The sequence below is a fragment of the Notamacropus eugenii genome, chromosome 5, assembly GCF_028372415.1.
Source record: "Notamacropus eugenii isolate mMacEug1 chromosome 5, mMacEug1.pri_v2, whole genome shotgun sequence".
Lineage (NCBI taxonomy): Eukaryota > Metazoa > Chordata > Mammalia > Diprotodontia > Macropodidae > Notamacropus > Notamacropus eugenii.
Genome location: NC_092876.1, coordinates 368,347,748 through 368,365,808, shown reverse-complemented (window position 1 = coordinate 368,365,808; position 18,061 = coordinate 368,347,748). Strand labels below are relative to the sequence as shown.

At 36.5% G+C, this 18,061-nt stretch overlaps 1 protein-coding gene across 3 annotated transcripts in view; it reads left to right on the top strand.

Annotated features, from left to right (window-relative positions):
• CEP97 (centrosomal protein 97) overlaps positions 1-18,061 on the top strand; it is a 29,944-nt gene that overhangs the window by 1,988 nt on the left and 9,895 nt on the right. For 2 of the 3 annotated variants that reach the window (XM_072614138.1, XM_072614140.1), the window contains exons 2-6: positions 8,624-8,766; positions 9,358-9,516; positions 10,837-10,938; positions 12,757-12,870; positions 13,436-13,602. In XM_072614138.1, the coding sequence (XP_072470239.1) occupies positions 8,624-8,766; positions 9,358-9,516; positions 10,837-10,938; positions 12,757-12,870; positions 13,436-13,602 (685 nt within the window). The remainder of the gene's footprint in view (positions 1-8,623; positions 8,767-9,357; positions 9,517-10,836; positions 10,939-12,756; positions 12,871-13,435; positions 13,603-18,061) is intronic. The other variant, XM_072614139.1, reaches the window with a different exon arrangement.

The window sequence follows — 18,061 nt, the reverse complement described above, 5'->3', positions numbered from 1 at the left end:
TAGCAGAAAACCTTCCAAATCTTGTCGAAAAGAATGACCGCTATGCACTTATTGTTATTCTGTGGTAGTTGTGCTATTTGGCTACAAATAACTATGAGAAGGAACCTAGAAAATATTAAATATTACAAAACCATGTGCTAAACATGGGCACTTTTCCTCATTATTCCCTATCAAAAGCAATGTATACAGAAAAGAAAAATTGATTTGAAAAGTTAATAGGTTAGTAACAAAGTGGTATCTGAGAATGGTTGGACTTTTGGATCATGGCTTAAAATAAAGGGATGGCTGACTACTGGCCAGGGATAGAATCTTCCTAACAAAGGCTGGTAACAATTTATCAGGTATTTTGCAAATCTAATCCAAAGGGCTTTAAATTAAAAGCGAGTGGGGAAGTAGTATGTCCGTATTGAAGAAAAGATACAGTGAAGGAAAATCAAAAACATCTGAGATGCCCAGAAGTTCACAGTAGACAAAAATCCAGGAAAAGGGCCTGTAGTAAAATCCATAGTTGCAAATGACAGGGGTGTGCTAGAGCTAGCTGGAACTGGCTTTCAAGCCAGTTGTTAAATTTTCAGTGTGAGCATTTAGGTATAAATCAAGTTTTGGTTTATATTTTTATTGACTATCTAGACTTAAGGACACGAGAAAATGTTAATTATTTAGGTTAAATTGAAAAGCTTTTTGGGGTACGTTTTCTTTTCCAGAGAGCCAATTAAACATTTATTAGCCACTTCTGACAATGCCCAAAGTTCAGGCAGCAAGCAAGAGGAATAGACATCATACTACAGGGAGGCAAATTTGGTTCATGTTGTGGATGGGGAAACTGAAGCTTTAAAAAGTCATGAAATTGTCTGCAGAATCTTGGAGGTAGTTTATCTTTACTCTCCAGTTTTGAGCAAATGTTTTCACTTCCTCTGGGCCTCATTGTTCTTATCTGTAAAATGAGGGGGCCGCAACTCACCTCTTTTAGTAGAGGGTGGAAGGCCACATCTTCTGAATGGCCCAGTTTTCCCTTAGCTCCTCCAACAATTGTCATCTTCCTTTTTAGTCATCTTTGCTAATCTGATGAATGTGAAGTGGAACTTCAGAGTTATTTTAATATGCATCTGTCTAATTATTAGTGCTTTGGAATACTTTTTAAAAAATATATTCATTTTATTTATTTTTAATGCTCTACAATCACTACCATAAAACTTAGATTTTTTTCCCCCTTGCCTACCCTCCCACCACTCCCCTCCCTCCCCAAGGTAGCATACAATTCTACATAGGATCTGCACATACAGTCCTATTGAATACATTTTCATTATAATCTTGCTGTGTAGAAGAACTAAAATAAATGGGAGAAATCATATAACAAACCAAAACATAATACACACACACACACACACACACACACACACACACACATGATCTGCTACATTCTGCAATTGAATTCCATAGTTCTTTCTCTGAATGTGGAAGGCATTTTGCCTTAGAAGACCATTGGGAATTTTTTTTTTTAATGGCCTTGCATTGCTATGAAGATCCAGGTCTACCAGAAAAAACTCTCGCACGCTGTAGATGTTGCTATGCACAAAGTTCTTCCGGTTCTGCTCGTTTCGCTCAGCATCAGATCATATAAGTCTTTCCAGGCCTCTCTGAAGTCTTCTTGTTCATCATTTCTTATGATGCAATAGTATTCCATTACATTCATAAACCATAATTTATTCAGCCATTCCCCAGTTGATGGGCATCCCCTTGATTTCCAGTTTTTGGCCACTAAAAAGAGTGCCGCTGTGAACATTTTTGTACATGTGGGACCCTTTTCCATTTTTATGATCTCTTGGGGATACAATCCTAGAAGCAGTATTGCTGGGTCAAAGGGTATGCACATTTTTGTAGCCCTTTGGGCATAGTTCCAAACCGCTCTCCAGGATGGTTGGATGGGCTCACAGCTCCACCAGCAATGAATTAGTGTTCCAACTCTCCCACATTCTCTCCAACATTTATCATTTTCCTGTTCTGTCATGTTTGCCAATGTAATTGGTGTGATGTGGTACCTCAGAGTTGTTTTGATTTGCATCTCTCTAATCCAAAGTGATTTAGAGCATTTTTTCATATGGTTATAGATGTCTTTAATTTCTTCCTCTCAAAATTGTCTGTTCTTATCCTTTGACCATTTATCAATTGGGGAATGACTTGTATTGTTGTACATTTGACTCAGTTCTCTTTATATTCTAGAAATGAGGCCTTTATCCCCGAGATTAACTATAAAAATTTTTTCCCAATGTACTACATCCCTCTGAATTTTGGTTGCATTGGGTTTGGTTGTGCAAAAACTTTTCAGTTTAATGTAATCAAAATTATCCAACTTGCACTTCATAATGCTTTCTATCTCTTCTTTAGTCAAAAATTCTTCCCTTCTCCATAAATCTGATAAATACACTATCCCTTGCTCCTCCATTTTGTCCATGATATCTATCTTTATACCTAGATCGTGTACTCGTTTGGACTTTATTCTTGTGTAGGGTGTCAGGCAAGGGTCTATGCCTAGTTTCTGCCACAATGTTATCCAGTTTTCCCAGCAATTTTTGTCGAACAGTGAGTTCTTATCCAAGAAGCTGGGGTCCTTGGGTTTATCAAACAGAAGATTGCTGTATTCATTGCCTATTGTGTCTTGAGTACCTAGCATATTCCACTTGTCTACCCTTCTGTTTCTTAGCCAGTACCAAGTGGTTTTGATAATTGCTGCTTTATAATGCAATTTGAGATCTGGTAGCACTAGGCCACCTTCCCTCGAATTTCTTTTCATTAGTCCCTTTGATATTCTAGACCTTTTGTTCTTCCAGATGAGTTTTGATATTATTTTATCCAGCTCTAGAAAACAGAAAATCTGATAGTTTGATTGGTATGGCACTAAATAAGTAAATTAATTCAGGTAGAATTGTCATTTTTATTATATTGGGTCAGTTTACCCATGAGCAACTGATGCTTTTCGACTTACTTAGATCTGACTTTATTTGTGCAAAAAGTGTTTTGTAATTGTGTTCATATAGTCCCTGAGTTTGTTTTGGCAGGTAGACTCCCAGATATTTTATAGTGTCTACCGTAGCATTAAATGGGATTTCTCTTTCTATCTCTTGCTGTTGGACTTTGTTATTAATATATAGGAATGCAGAAGATTTGTGCGGGTTTATTTTGTAACCTGCAACTTTGCCAAAGTTGTTTATTATTTCAAGGAGTTTTTTACTTGAATCTCTGGGATTCCCTAAGTATATCATCATATCATCTGCAAAGAGTGATAGCTTAATTTCTTCTTTGCCTGTTCTTATTCCTTCAATTTCTTTATCTTGTCTAATTGCTACAGCTAACATGTCTAGTACCATACTGAATAATAGTGGTGATAATGGACATCCTTGTTTCACCCCTGGACATGCATCTAGCTTATCTCCATTGCATATAATGCTTGCTGATGGTTTTAGGTAGATACTGCTAATTATTTTATGGAAAGTTCCCTTTATTCCTATGTTCTCCAGTGTTTTTAATAGGAATGGGTGTTGCATTTTGTTGAAAGCATTTTCTGCATTTATTGAGATAATCATGTGGTTTTTGTTAGTTTTATTGCTGATATGATCAATAATGCTAATAGTTTTATTGATTTGATTGATTGAATTAATTGAATAATTGAACCAGCCCTGCATTCCTGGTATGAATCCTACCTGATCATAATGTATTATTCTTGTGATAAGATGCTGTATTTGTTTTGCTAAAATCTTATTTAAAATTTTTGCATCTATATTCATTAGAGAAATTGGTCTATAATTTTCTTTCTCTGTTTTGGCTCTTCCTGGTTTAGGTATCAAAACCATATTTGTATCAAAAAAGAATTTGGGAGGACCCCTTCTTCCCCAATTTTCAAAAATAGTCTATATAGTATTGGAATTAACTGTTCTTTAAATGTTTGATAGAATTCACTTGTAAATCCATATGGCCTTGGAGATTTTTTCCTAGGGAGTTCATTGATGGTTTGTTCAATTTCTTTTTCTGAGATGGGGTTGTTTAGGTATTCAACTTCCTGTTTTGTTAATCTGGGCAATTTGTATTTTTTAAAATACTCATCCATCTCATTTAGATTGTTGAATTTGTGGGCATAAAGTTGGGCAAAATAATTTCTAATTATTGTTTTAATTTCCTCCTCAATGGAGGTGAGTTCACCCCTTTCATTTTTGATATTAGTAATTTGATTTTTTCTTTCTTTTTTTTAATCAAATTGACCAAAGGTTTATCAATTTTATTAGTTTTTTCGTAAAACCAACTATTGGTTTTATTTATTAATTCAATAGTTTTCTTAATTTCAATTTTATTAATCTCTCCTTTGGTTTTCAGTATTTCTAATTTAGTATTTACTTGAGGATTTTCAGTTTGTTCTTTTTCTAGCCTTTTCAGATGTGTGCCCAGGTCATTGATCTCCTCTTTCTCTATTTTATTTATGTCGGCATTCAAAGATATGAAACTTCCCCTAAGAACTGCTTTTGCAGTATCCCATAAGATTTGGTATCTTGTGTCATTATTGTCATTCTTTTGAATAAAGTTGTTGATTGTTTCTATGATTTGTTGTTTAACCCACTCCTTCTTTAGGATTAGATTATTTAGTTTCCATTTGATTTTTGGTTTATCTTTCCATGGCCTTTTATCACATATAATTTTTTTTTTTTGCATTATGATCTGCGAAGGATGCATTGATTATCTCTGCCTTTCTGCACTGGATTGTGAGGTTTTTATGTCCTAGTACATGGTCAGTTTTTGCATATGTGCCATGTACTGCTGAGAAAAAAGTATATTCCTTTCTATTCCCATTCAGTTTTCTCCAGAGGTCTATCATATCTACCTTATCCAGAGTTTTATTTACCTCCTTAACGTCTTTCTTATTTGTTTTGAGGTTAGATTTATCAAGTTCAGAGATGGGGAGGTTGAGGTCCCCCACTAGTATAGTTTTGCTGTCAGTTTCTTCCTTCAATTCCTCCAACCTCTCCTCTAAGAATTTGGATGCTATATCACTTGGAGCATACATGTTTAGTAATGATATTGCTTCATTGTCTATGGTGCCTTTTAGCAGGATATAGTTTCCTTCCCTATCTCTTTTGATTAGATCTATTTCTGCTTTTGCTTTGTCTGAGATTAGGATTGCTACTCCTACTTTTCTTACATCAGCTGAAGCACAATATATTCTGCTCCAAGCTTTGACCTTTACCCTGTGTGTATCCCCCTGTTTCAAATGTGTTTCTTGTAAACAACATATTATTGGATTATGGCTTTTAATCCATTCTGCTGTCCGTCTCCATTTTATGGGAGAGTTCATCCCATTCACATTCACAGTTACAATTACAATCTGTGTATTTCCCTCCATCCTCTTTTTCACCGTTTGTGCTTTTAGTACTCCCATCTTCCTTTCCCTCCTCAGTAGTTTTCACGTTTCACCACCACCTCCTGCAGCCTTCCCTTCCTTCTTTTAGCCCTGCTTCCTTTTACTCCCCTTTACCCTTACTGTTTCTTCCCTCCCTTTTCTTCCCCCTTCCCCTCCTACTGCCTATAGAGTTAGTTAGAATTATATACTTAAGTTTATTGTTCCCTCCTTGAACCAAATCAGATGAAAGTACCTCTCAAACAACGCTCATCTCCCTCCCCTCTTTCCCTCTACTATAGTTTTGTACTTCTCCCTGTGATGTAATTTACCATTTTCTGCTTCCTCCTTTTCACATCTCCTGTTACAATCCCTTTGCATGCTTAAATCATATTTTTAACATGACATCATTTACTTTATACCTGTTTCCTCTATGTATATCCCTTTTATATGTCATAATAGATGTACAATTCTCAAGATTAACAGGTATCATCTTCCATTATAGGGAGGTAAACAGTTTGCCCAAATTGAGTAAGAGATTCCCCCCCCCCCCCCCCCCCCCAGTTTACCTTTTTATGCCTCTCTTTAGACCTGCATTTGAAGATCGAATTTTCTATTAAGTTCTGGCGTTTTTGTCAGGAAGGTCTGGAAATCCCTTACTTCGTTGAATGACCATCTCCTTGCCTGAAATATTATGCTGAACTTTTCTGGGTAGTTGATTCTTGGTTGTAGTCCCATCTCCTTTGCCTTACGGAATATCAGATTCCAGTTCCTTTGATCTTTTAATGTAGAAGCTGCAAGGTCCTATGTGATCCTGACTGTAGCTCCTCGATATTTGAATGGTTTCTTTCTGACTGGTGTAGTATTTTCTCCTTCACTTGATCGTTCTGGAATTTGGCAATGATATTTCTTCGGGTTTTGAGTTTGGGATTCCTTTTGGGAGGTGAACAGTAGATTCTTTCAATGACTATTTTGTCCTCCGGATCTAGCACTAATGGGCAATTTTCCTTGATTTCCTAGAAGATGTTGTCTAGACTCTTTTCTTCATCATGGCTTTCTGGCAGGCCAATAATTCTTAAATTTTCTCTCCTGGATCTATTTTCCAGGTCAGTTGTTTTTCCAATTAGATGTTTTACATTTTCTTCTATCTTTTCATTCTTTAGATTTTGTTTGACTGATTCTTGTTGTCTCAAAGAGTCATTAGTTTCTACTTTCCCAATTCTAATTTTTATCAAATTGTTTTCTTCAGTTAACTTTTGTATCTCCTTTTCCGTCTGACCAATTTTTCCTTTTAAGGAGTTATTTTCTCCAGTTAATTTTTGTACTTCTTTTTCCATTTGTTCAGTTATTCCTTTTTAAAGAGATGTTCTCATCAGTGAATTCTTTTTTTATACTTTTAAAATAATTGGCCAGTTTTTCTTCTATTTCCTTCTTCAGCTGTTCCAGGAGAGCTATTTGTGCATTCGAGCAGTTCATAGTCCCTTCTGAAGTTTCAGATGGAAGTACAGTCTCACTACTGACCTCTTTGGTATTTGTGTTTTGGTCCTTGTCCCCATAGAAAGATTCTATGGTTTTTTTCGTGCTTGTTTTGCTTTTTCTTGTTCATTATGGTGATTGTGTGTTGTGGCTTCTGGTTCTTTCAGTTAGAAGCTGCAGAACTTGATGTTGAACTGACTTGTGTGAAAAAGCTAAAAGCAAGTGTCTTTTTATCTTTTTGTTTTGTGTTTCCCCCATCTGCCCTGGGGTTAACTTGTTAAGTGTGGGGGAGGAGTGGTCTGGTCACGGTAGATCTCCTCAGCTGAACTGAAGCAAAGGCAAGCTCAGGGGATGGTGATCCCAGCTGCTCTATTGTCTTCCCCTTTCCCCTGGAGTGCTGAGGCATGCCTAGATCCTAGTGCGAGTTTCCATCCCTCCTGGGGCTCCTAGCACTGAGCCTTGCCTGGGTCCTAGTGTGAATTTCCTCCACCCTGGGGCCTCTCTCCTTCCGATTCACCTCTGCCACAGTATCAGGTGTTATGAGACTATTTGCCCCCTCTTCTGTTCCTGCTGATCCAGAATTTTTCTGGGGAAATATTTTATGGTTTTTTCGAGGTCATCAGGTGGGGAGGAGAGAGCATTTACTGATCACTCCACCATCCTGGCTCCTGGACGTTCAAGTAGGTGATTTACAGATGTTTAATCTGCGGGCTGAAAGTCTTAGGAGCTGCTGCAGCTGATATCTGGTGCTCAGTGGCTGTCATTAGCTTGGCTATGCTGGTCTCTCACCCTGGGCCAGTGGATGCGCTGCGTTGTGCGCTGTGGGCTCACTCCTGTGGAACAGATCCTTCCCGTGGACCTTCCAGTTTGTCTTGGGCTTTGAATCTGCCACAGTCTGTCTCCTATTGGATTCTGCACCTCCAAAATTTGGTCAGATTCTTTTTAGAGGTATCTGAAGGGGTTTGTCTAAGAGCTTAGGTGAGTCATTGCTCTCACTCTGCCATCTTGGCTCCGCCCCGGAACACCTTTTTTATATGGTTATTGATAGATTGGATTTCTTCCAATTGATCATTTATCTAGTGATGAATGACTCTAAAAGCCATTCATTCTGTGGTCTGAAAGTACTATTAATTGTTAGGAAGGGTGGATTTTTTTCAGATCTGGAATCTATGGCTATGAGAGAGCAGCTGATTTCCCCATGATTCTTTAATTCCTTAAGTGAAACTCACCTACCATTAATTACATCCTCTTCATCCTAATTCTTGCTCTAAGCTGAATAAGTCTAATTACTCTTCTACTTGACAGCTCTTCACAATGTTTGAAGATTATTTTCCTCCTCAGCTTTCCCCTTCCAGGCTAAATACCCCCAGTTCCTTCAGCTGCTCCTGTATGACATGTATTTGACTCCCTTAGTTTATCTATGTTTTATTTTGGAACATGATTTGCAGAGCTGTACATAATATTTTGAATGTGGTTTGACTAATCCAGTTTATGTTGGAGAGATTTCTTCCATTGTTCTGGATGTTGTACTTCTAATAATACAGCTGTGACTCATCACACTTTTGGCCCACATTGCAGTCTTAGTCTTCTAAAACTTCTGTTTTTTTTTACATAAGTCTAAATGTAAAACTTCACATTTATCTCAGTGCAGTTTCATCTTAAATATCCATTATTACTTTTGTTCTCAGTCTGGTTAAAAAACTAATTTCTCTATACAAAATTATGCAACTGTCTTTATTTTCTAACTGTTTTCCCTCATTTTTCAAGGTGCAGTGGTTGACTGGTCAGGCCAAGGATTGCAGAAATTGGGTCCAAATTTGTCCTGTGATGCTGATACACATACTTTGATTCTTGACAAAAATCAGATTATTAAATTGGAAAATCTTGAGAAGTGCCGAAGACTAATACAGGTCAGTATTAAGTGATACTTGGGAAAATGGTTGATTTAGGAACTTATTGCCTTGGAAAACTACAGACATTAAAAAAAACAAGACCATCTTGTTTTTACGATGAACGCATCCATGCCAACTTTACACGAATCTGAAAAAAATTGTTAAAGTGATTAAGGTTTCTATTAAAGCGAAAATAATTATGTTGATAATATATTGATATGATAAAATATTAAATTAAATGTTAATATAATGAAATAATTATAATGACAGTATACTAATATTATACTGTATTCACAAGGTACCCCCATTCTCAGTATATGGCTAAAAGCTTGCTCTTTTATGAAAATTTTCTTGGCCTGTGTAACAAATTGTTCCATTTTGTTCTGCATATTATTTACAGATTCTCAGTTTTAATTTTGTTTTGCTTGGAAATTAAAGAACAATATATACTATATGATGTTGGATAATGGTGAAAAGGTCTTTAAAACATGAACAGAAACAATTGTGCATAGCTGTTGAAGGGAGATTTTTTTCTTTTTGTTTTAATGTCACCATGAAGTTTGTATATATCTTTACTGAGAATAATTGTTTTTCTTTGTCCTTACACAGTTGTCAGTTGCCAATAATCGACTGGTTCGGATGATGGGTGTGGCCAAACTGACTCAGCTCCGAGTGCTGAACCTGCCTCATAATAGTATTGGCTATGTGGAGGGTCTGAAGGAGCTAGTACAATTGGAATGGCTGAATTTGGCAGGAAATAATCTAAAGGTAAACAGTTTTTAAAAAGTAGAGATTAGAAAAGTAGGAACCTTTGAAAAAATTGTTTTAGATGTCATTTGAATGGAAGTAAACAAATTACTTTTTCCTTTCTTTACTGTGCATGTTATATTCCAGATACTCAAATACCTAGGTACTTTAAAAAAACAATGAAAATACATAAAGTGATACATTAAAATCAGACCTCTCAAAAGAAGGATTCATCTACAGTAAAATTAAATATCTTAAAGGAATGATTTGTCACCCTTTAAATCAAACTTCCCAAGGATTTATCACATAAATTAGTTTCAGATAGAGATGATTTGAGGCTTACGCAACATAGTTGGGGCAAGCCCTGGAAAAGGAGACCAGGGACCTGCGTTCTAGTGCTGCTTCTGCCAACCAACTCGGCTGAGTCATTTCATTCCTTTGGGACTTAGTTTTCTCATCTGCAAGGTTGCCTCAAGACTCCTAACTTTTTTTTCTCTTTTTAAAATTCAATATTTTTTCCCCTGATTACATGTAAAAACAATTTTTAACATTCGTTACTTAAAATTTTTGAGTTCTGATTCTCTCCCTCCCTTTCCCCTTGCCCCCTCATTGAGAAGGCAAGCAGTTTGATGTAGGTTATACATGTACAGTCATACAAAACTTATTTCCATGTGATAAGACTTTGAGCTCTAAGATTTTCTAAAAACCCTGTTAAACATGCCACAATATCACGATATGGGAGTCCATTGCTTAGTCTCTCTCTCATTTTCTCTTTCTCTTTCTCTCTCTCTCTCTCTCTCTCTCTCTCTCTCTCTTTCTCTCTCTCTCTGTCTCTCTGTGTCTCTGTCTTTATGTCTTTGTTTTATCTTGACTTGTGGTTTTAGCTCATGGTGAGAAACTTCCTCTATCTATGTGCATCAGTGCCTTCTCTATAAATTATAGACTTTTAAAATATATTTGAAAAATTTACTCCAAACTTAAATGCCAAATAAAGTTAGTGTTTCTGTGTACTGCCTCTCATAGTATTAAAGAGTTGTCTGGAGTGCCAGGAAGTTAAGAGTTTTGTCTAGGGTCACTACAGCAGAATGTGTCAGGGGTGGTACTTGAACCCAGGGCTTTCTGCTTCCAAGGACAACTCTGTAGCCACTGGATTGGTATGATGTTCTCCCTGATTGTTCTGATTCTTCCCAAGAGTCCCTTCTTTTGCCAGCTTCTGTCTAACCTGCTTCCAGTCATTACAGAAGTCAGAAGAGGAGATTTGTAAGAGTTGTGAACTAAAGAAGTGTTTTGTTTTATGGGGCTCATGCATAAATTAATATAATTAATTTTTTCTCATCTTAGGCAATAGACCAGATCAGTAACTGCACAACTCTACAACATCTTGATTTATCAGACAATAATATATCCCAAATAGGTGATATTTCTAAACTGATAGCTCTAAAGGTAAGTGTGCCCTCTGACCTCATGTCTTCTTTGAGATTTGAAGACACTATGTTGACAGTTAATGATCTGATCAGTATAAAATCATGCTTCTGTGTGAGAAGAGTAGATTATGTTAAAATTAGCATTTCAATAATTCCTTGAAAAATTGCTTCTTTCTATGTTTCCTTCTAGCTCTCTTCACCATCTCCTGAATATTGGAATTGTATTTGAAACTGATGTCTAGGTCTGCTCTTTTTTTTTTCCTAAATGCAGCATTTTTTAAACGGAGTATCTTATTTTTTCCAGTCATATGTAAAGACCAATTTTAACATTCATTTTTAAAAAATTTTTGAGTTCTCAGTTTTCTCCCTTCCTCTCACCTCCTTCCTCCTTAAGTAAGCAATTTGGTATACATTATGTATGTTCATTCATGCTAAATATAATTTCATATTAGTCATGTTGTGAAAGAAGAAACAAACCAAAAGAAAAAGCCATAAAAAATAATTTGAAAATAGTATGCTTAGATCTGCATTCAGACTCTATCAGTTCTTTCTCTGGATGTGAATAGCATTTTTCTTCATGAGTGCTTTAGAATTATCTTGGATCATTGTAATACTGAGACTAGCTAAGTCATTCGTAGTTGATCATTGTACAGTGTTGTTACTATATACAATGTACTCCTGGTTTTTAGACCTTGTCTTACAAGATAAAAAGTTGACAATTCTTAACTAAGGATAATCTTTATCTCCTATCTGCACATGTTGGCATTTCCTTCTCTTGAGCCAATAAAGGTTATTGGCCTTTAGAATATAATATAGAAACCCTTGATTTGACTGAATTTCTAGAGCAGTGATTCCCAAATATAGTTTTGTGACACTCCCAGACATCTCTGCAGTTATCTTAATGGTGTGATTTAAAAACCCCAAATTTTAAAGATAGGATTAATTTTAATTTTCTTTACTTTTTAAAGATAAAACACATGCCCTCTGGAACTGTTATGAAGTGGAAGATAATTGGAAATCAGATAACAGTTAGAAATTCCTGCTTTTTAGAGACTATCTCTAAGATAGTTTTTTTGTCTTTGTGCTTCATTTGGATTATTAGCAGCTGGTGGAGTCAATCAACCTTGAAGTCAATAACATTAGCTCAATTACTCCACCTTTCTTAGTAGAAATCATCTTTATTAGTAATTATCATAAAAGATTTGGGGCAGTCAGATTTTTAAGATAATAGATGGAAGGAGAGTCTAGTAAATAAACTAAGGATGATTAAAATAGCTTTTTTTTAAAAAAAAGAGGTTTGGTTGATATATTGTCAAAACTCCAGATCAGTCTTTTTTTTCTAATTTCTGTTGACTTGAGATCAAATGATTCCCATCATCTCAGCTTTAGAAATTATTATCTGCTTTCTTCATGTATTCTCTTGATCAGGCACTTCAGTTTTTAAAAAATGACCTAAAATTGCCAAATAATATATTTAAAGAGAAATTTTACTTTACCTATTATTTCTCTAGTGCATTTATTTTTCTGTTTTGATTCAAAATAAAGAAATATCACTAAGATATAATTATAAATCTCATAGCCTCTCACTAACTGGTTGAGTGACCCTGGGCATGTCACTAGCCCTGGGCAAGTCCTGGGCCTTAGTTTTCTCCTCTGTAAAGTGATGGGGTAGTAGCTATCTAAGGTTCTTAATAGTTCTAACATTTTATAACTATGCTTTCTACAGCATAACTAAATCTGTCTCTGTATCAAATTTAGACAATATTGCAACACTGCCAAAGTAGATTTTCTTTTGCACTGCTTTAATTCGTGTCTGTTATTTGGTCTTGCTTTAAAGACTCTCTTGCTACATGGAAATATCATCACCTCTCTTAGAATGGCTCCAGCTTGTCTCCCTCGAAGCCTTGTTATCCTTTCACTGGCAGAGAATGAAATACGAGACCTAAATGAGGTACATATTTGATAACCATTTATGTGAAGGAGAGAGCTAAAAAAGATCCATTGGGGGGGGGGGGGGTAGTTTCATATTTTCAGCACTTTGGAAGAATTTAAAAATCATTTTTACTTTTTGTATGTGATTTCATTCTTCTTTCTCTTCCCTTCCATCCCCTCTTTATCCTAGTATATTAGTGTAGGATTGGACTGCATTCACTTTAATGTGCTAAGCTCATAATAATCCATCTGCGACCATCTGGGTAAAAGAAGTTTGACACCATGCATATACCTTTCCCTCGGTTACCATAGATGGTTTTACAAATAATCTAGTTTCTTTGTGTCAGGGAAGCTGATAGATGATACTTTTCTAAAGGATAATCCAAGCCTAAGTATAGCAGGACAGATGGCCATGTTGTTGCTGATTTTTTTTAAAGTTAGCAGATAGAGCAGAGGGTGGCCCATTTTCAGAACAATAGGGAAATTGTTGCCTTCTCCAGTTTTGTTAAGATGTGAATCATCAGAAATCCGGTGCTTGACACTAAGTAGTTCTTTGGTTTCAACAAAAATCTCCTTTGTTCCAGATTTCTTTCTTGGCATCCCTTTCTGAGTTGGAACAGTTGTCAATCATGAACAATCCCTGTGTGATGGCCACACCCTCCATTCCAGGCTTTGACTATCGGCCATACATTGTCAGCTGGTGCTTAAACCTCAAAGTCCTAGATGGATATGTGATTTCTCAAAAGGAAAGGTGAATATAACCTCTTTAGCATCACACATCATAGAAATCAATAAAAAAAGACTTTTTATTTCTAGGTAACAGGAAATGGATGAGTTATACAATTCTTAATTCTTAAAATTCACACTGTGAAAAGAAAGTCACTGAAAAGTCACTTAGGTTCTCTCTTAATGGTGTTTTTCTTTTACTTTTGATATCTAAGTCATACTGGTCTGTGTCCTAAACATGCAAATTCTGCTGTAGAGTGTCTGGTTATAAAAGATTAAATATATTTAACATATACAGGCTTTAGATACAGTTTTAAATTCTAGACATAGAATGTAGCTATTATTTTTCTTATATTTTCTAATTCTTGAAAAATTAGAATTCTGCTGTCTCTTTTGTTTCTCAGCACAATGTACTCTGTGAATTTGAATGAGCAGAGTATTTTGTGAGGATGTATAAAGGAATTTAATTTTAATCTATTCTTGGTTAAATATAGATTTTTTTTTTGAGTGAAGCATTAAGGGTAGATTTTTATGGTTGAGCAAAAAAAAATTAGAGAATAGTGAAAACTCTTTACTAAATCGATATTGTTTGGAACAACAGAAAAAATATCCCTGGGGCTTCTTCTTTGTCAGTATAGTGATATCCCTGCAGATTCATGATTACTATAACCTCTGATGAAAAGTTAAATTGAACAAAGACCTTGAAAACTGAAATGATTTCAATCCTTTTTCTACCTCAGTTATTTTTAGGGAGCAGGTTTCTTTAGTGATAGCATATGGAACTTTATTTCACATTCAGGTGCTGGATCTTTTAAAGAAAATAGGCACATGCCTGTAATCCCAGCTACCAAGAAGGCTGAAGCTTGTGGATCTTTGGAGCTCAGGAGTTTTGAGCTACAATAGGCTATGCAAATTGGGGTGCACAGTTTGACACAGTATGATGGGCCTCTTGGAGCAGGGTCACACCTAGTTGCCCATGGAGGGGCAAACCTGTTCAGGTTGGAAACAAAGTCAGGACCATGAGTACCCCAGGAGATTCTAGCCTGAGTGAGATGGTGAGATGAAATCTTAAAAAAAAGAGAGATAAAAGAAAAGAAAAAGAAAATAGGACTCCCAAACTCCTTATGTTTTTTTCTCTAATTATTTTAGAATTGGCATCCTTAAAAATCATTTTGTTAACTTGAACATCATATCCCATTTCAGAATTTTTTTGTTCTGCTCATTTCAACATTTTGTCATTTTATGTGGCAGAAGCATGTAAATAGTCCTTATAGTATATAAAAAGAGTATAAAAAGAGTACTAGATGTAGAAGACAGTTTCTGCCCAGATGTACCTTGCATAATTTCATCAACTGATTCCCCAAAACGAGGCTTTACCTGGGGGCAGTGCTATAGAAATAAAGTTGAGCAGCCTAGAATTCCCAGTGGGATGCCAGAATTGCCCAGGTGGTCTCAGGCAGAGATTGCCCTGGGAATGAGAATTAGAAAGTGGACTGAGCTGAAAGGAAGTAGAAATTGGAATGGGGGCTGTGCTGCAGTAGTTGGCTTAATGCCATTACAAGTGGGAATGGGAGCATTCAGGTGGCATTGGTGTAATTGATGTGTATTTGATATTAAAATGTATATTTGATAGTAAAAAAAGATATTAGCGTTGTGGTGTAGTCCTAAAGAGAAACAGTATAAAACCTGGGAATATTTAGTGTAACATTTGTATGTCATGCAAGTAGAGCACAGCATTTGTGACTTTTAGTCTGTATTTATTGGTATCCATTTTAACATCAGCAAAAAAGAAAAAATTCATTCCCTCAAACACTCATTAGTTGTGTGACCCTGGGCAACTCTGTGTGCCTTAATTTCTTCTACTGTAAAATGGGAGTAATAATAGCATTTACCTCCTAGGGTTAATGAGATAATAATTGTAAAGCTCTTAGCAAAGTACCTGCCCCAAAGTAAGCATGATATGAATGTTAGCCTTTTATTACTTAACCTCTGTGTTTCAGAGGTTAACTGCAAAATAGAGATAATAACATCTACCTCACTGGCTTTTTGGAGGATCAAATAATAAAATATTTGTAAAGCACTTAGCGCAGTGCCTGGCAGACAATAGGTGCTTAAAACATGCATGTTTCCTCTATCACTTCCTCCCTTCTACAAAACCCCAGCTGGTGATTATCTCCCTAGCACACTCCATAGAAGCCTTTGTAAATTGTATTGCAATTAAAGTACAATATTGTTGAGCCTAACCATCATATATAAATGTGTTTCTATGGGAAAATGCGTTTAATGTTCCAACCTGTTACCCTGACAGTGGAAATTGAGGACTTCCCTTCCCTTCATCCACCACAAACTTTGTGCTGGCAGTAGGGATGTCCCTAACGCCAAGCCTAGATCAAGGGCTCAAATAAAACCAGGAGTAGGTTAGGGAGAGGGGTCCCAAAGGATTAGGGGAAGAGGAATTGGTGGAGGGGAATAGTGTTCTGGAATGAGAAGTTGAATGAGGGTTAGTGAGGAAAGGATATCGAATAGGGTTACCTTCTTGCTCCACTTTTTTTTTTTGCTTTTTCCCTCTTTCTCCTCCTTTAACAATCCCCTCCTTTCCCCCACATGGGGCAGCTAGGTGGTGCAGTGAATGGAGCACCATTGCAGGAGTCAGGAGGACCTGAGTTCAAATTTCACCTCAGACACTTGACACTCATTAGCTGTGTGACCTTGGGCAAGTCACTTAACCTCAATTGCCTCATCCTGGGTCATCTCTAGTCATCCTGATGAATATCTGGTCCCTGGATTCAGATGGCTCTGGAGGAGAAGTGAGACCTTCACAGCCCTTCCTCACTCAAAACAAAGCCAAGTGCAAGTCATGTCATCATTTCTCTGATGGCATGGTCTTCTTTGGCAATAAAGAATGAACACACACACACCTCTCCTCTATCCAAAAAAGGGCAAGGAAAAGAAACAGTAGCTTGTCTTTTCCTCTACTTTAAAACAATTTTAAAATTCATTTATATTTTTATTTTGAACTTAATGAACCCCAAATAGAACAGGCATTTGCATCTATGTGAAACTGCAAATGTCTCCTAGGTATAGCTTGCTTTCCTTTTTAAATATGTCATAATATCAGCTTACGGCTATCAAAGCTGTCCTGTATGTGTAACCTTCTTTCCAGCCTTCCTTCTGTTCCCTCTTGGTTTAAAAAAAGAGAAAAAGATGTCTCAGTGACCCTCTTTTCTTTCTTTGTTTTTTTCTTTTTCCCTCCACTTTCCCTCATTACTGGCTACTTTGACCAATTAGAAGGATGAACAGCTGCAGCTGGAAGGGGTTTTTCTCTCTTCCTTACTTTCCCTTCCTCTTCCTCTTTCCACAACCATTCCTCTCTACCCTGTTCTTCTCTCTCTCTCTGAAATATGCCTGACAACACTGGTAGATGGCAGGGAGTGGAATGAATTTATTGCTTAACCAGAGTATAAGTGTCAGTAGGTAAGTGACTCATTTAAGTCTTGGACTACCTAAATTAGAAAGACAGTTTCTCCCTTTTTTAACAGTTGATGGTGCTCTAGTAATTTTTTAGTTTGTGTTTGAGGGAACTTCATTATTAAATTAATCTTGTTATATTCAGTGTGCATGAGTGATAAAGTCTGTTTTAGAAATGCCCCTTTTTTTCCTCTGCTCAGGGAGTCAATAACATTCTTATGTCCATGTTACCTGAAAGTTTATGGGTAAGGATTTTGGAGAGCACTTAAACCAGTAGAAGTTAAAGGGGACTTTAAGGAAAATAGAGCATAATTATACAAAGTCTAAGTGTCTGCACTTGCAAATAATTTTCTTTTGGGTTTGGATTCTCTTTAAACATTCTGTACAAAACTTTGCAGTGATTGCAGTAGTGTTTTGATTCTTTTTATATAGAAAGGCCATCAGTGGGGTTTTTTCTTTTCTTTTAAAGCAAGCCATCTATTCATAATCTTGAATCTGAGAGTAAAAGAAGTAGTAAGATGAATAAAATCTTCAAACCATTTTCCTGGTTTACACATCAGCCTTAGATCTCAGGAGCCTGGGGATAAGTTTTTGATTTTTGTTTGCACTCAGTTTAATTGTTATTGCCAAGAACATACAGGTTTCTGTAAAAATGCTCACCATCCATATGGTGTCAGTAGTTCTCTCAGTGAGTTATCTCTCTAAACAAATTTGATTTATGTCAGGCAGTCTGTATGTAGAGAGCACTGCTGTGCACATTCTAAGACTATAGGACGCCTGTCTAAGGCACGATCCCTGCATTGGGGAGCTTGCAGTAGGAAAAGAAGACATGAACATTGGTAAATACTTCATATTCTTAAGTGGATCTGGGATCTCATCAGTTCCTTTACTCCTTTAGTTCTACTTATCCTCCCTGTGACTTTCCAAACCAAAACACTCATCCCTAGCCATTATTCCCCTATATCTCTTGTCTGCCTCTATTAAAATGTTGCTCATTGAGAGTAGGGTTCATCTGC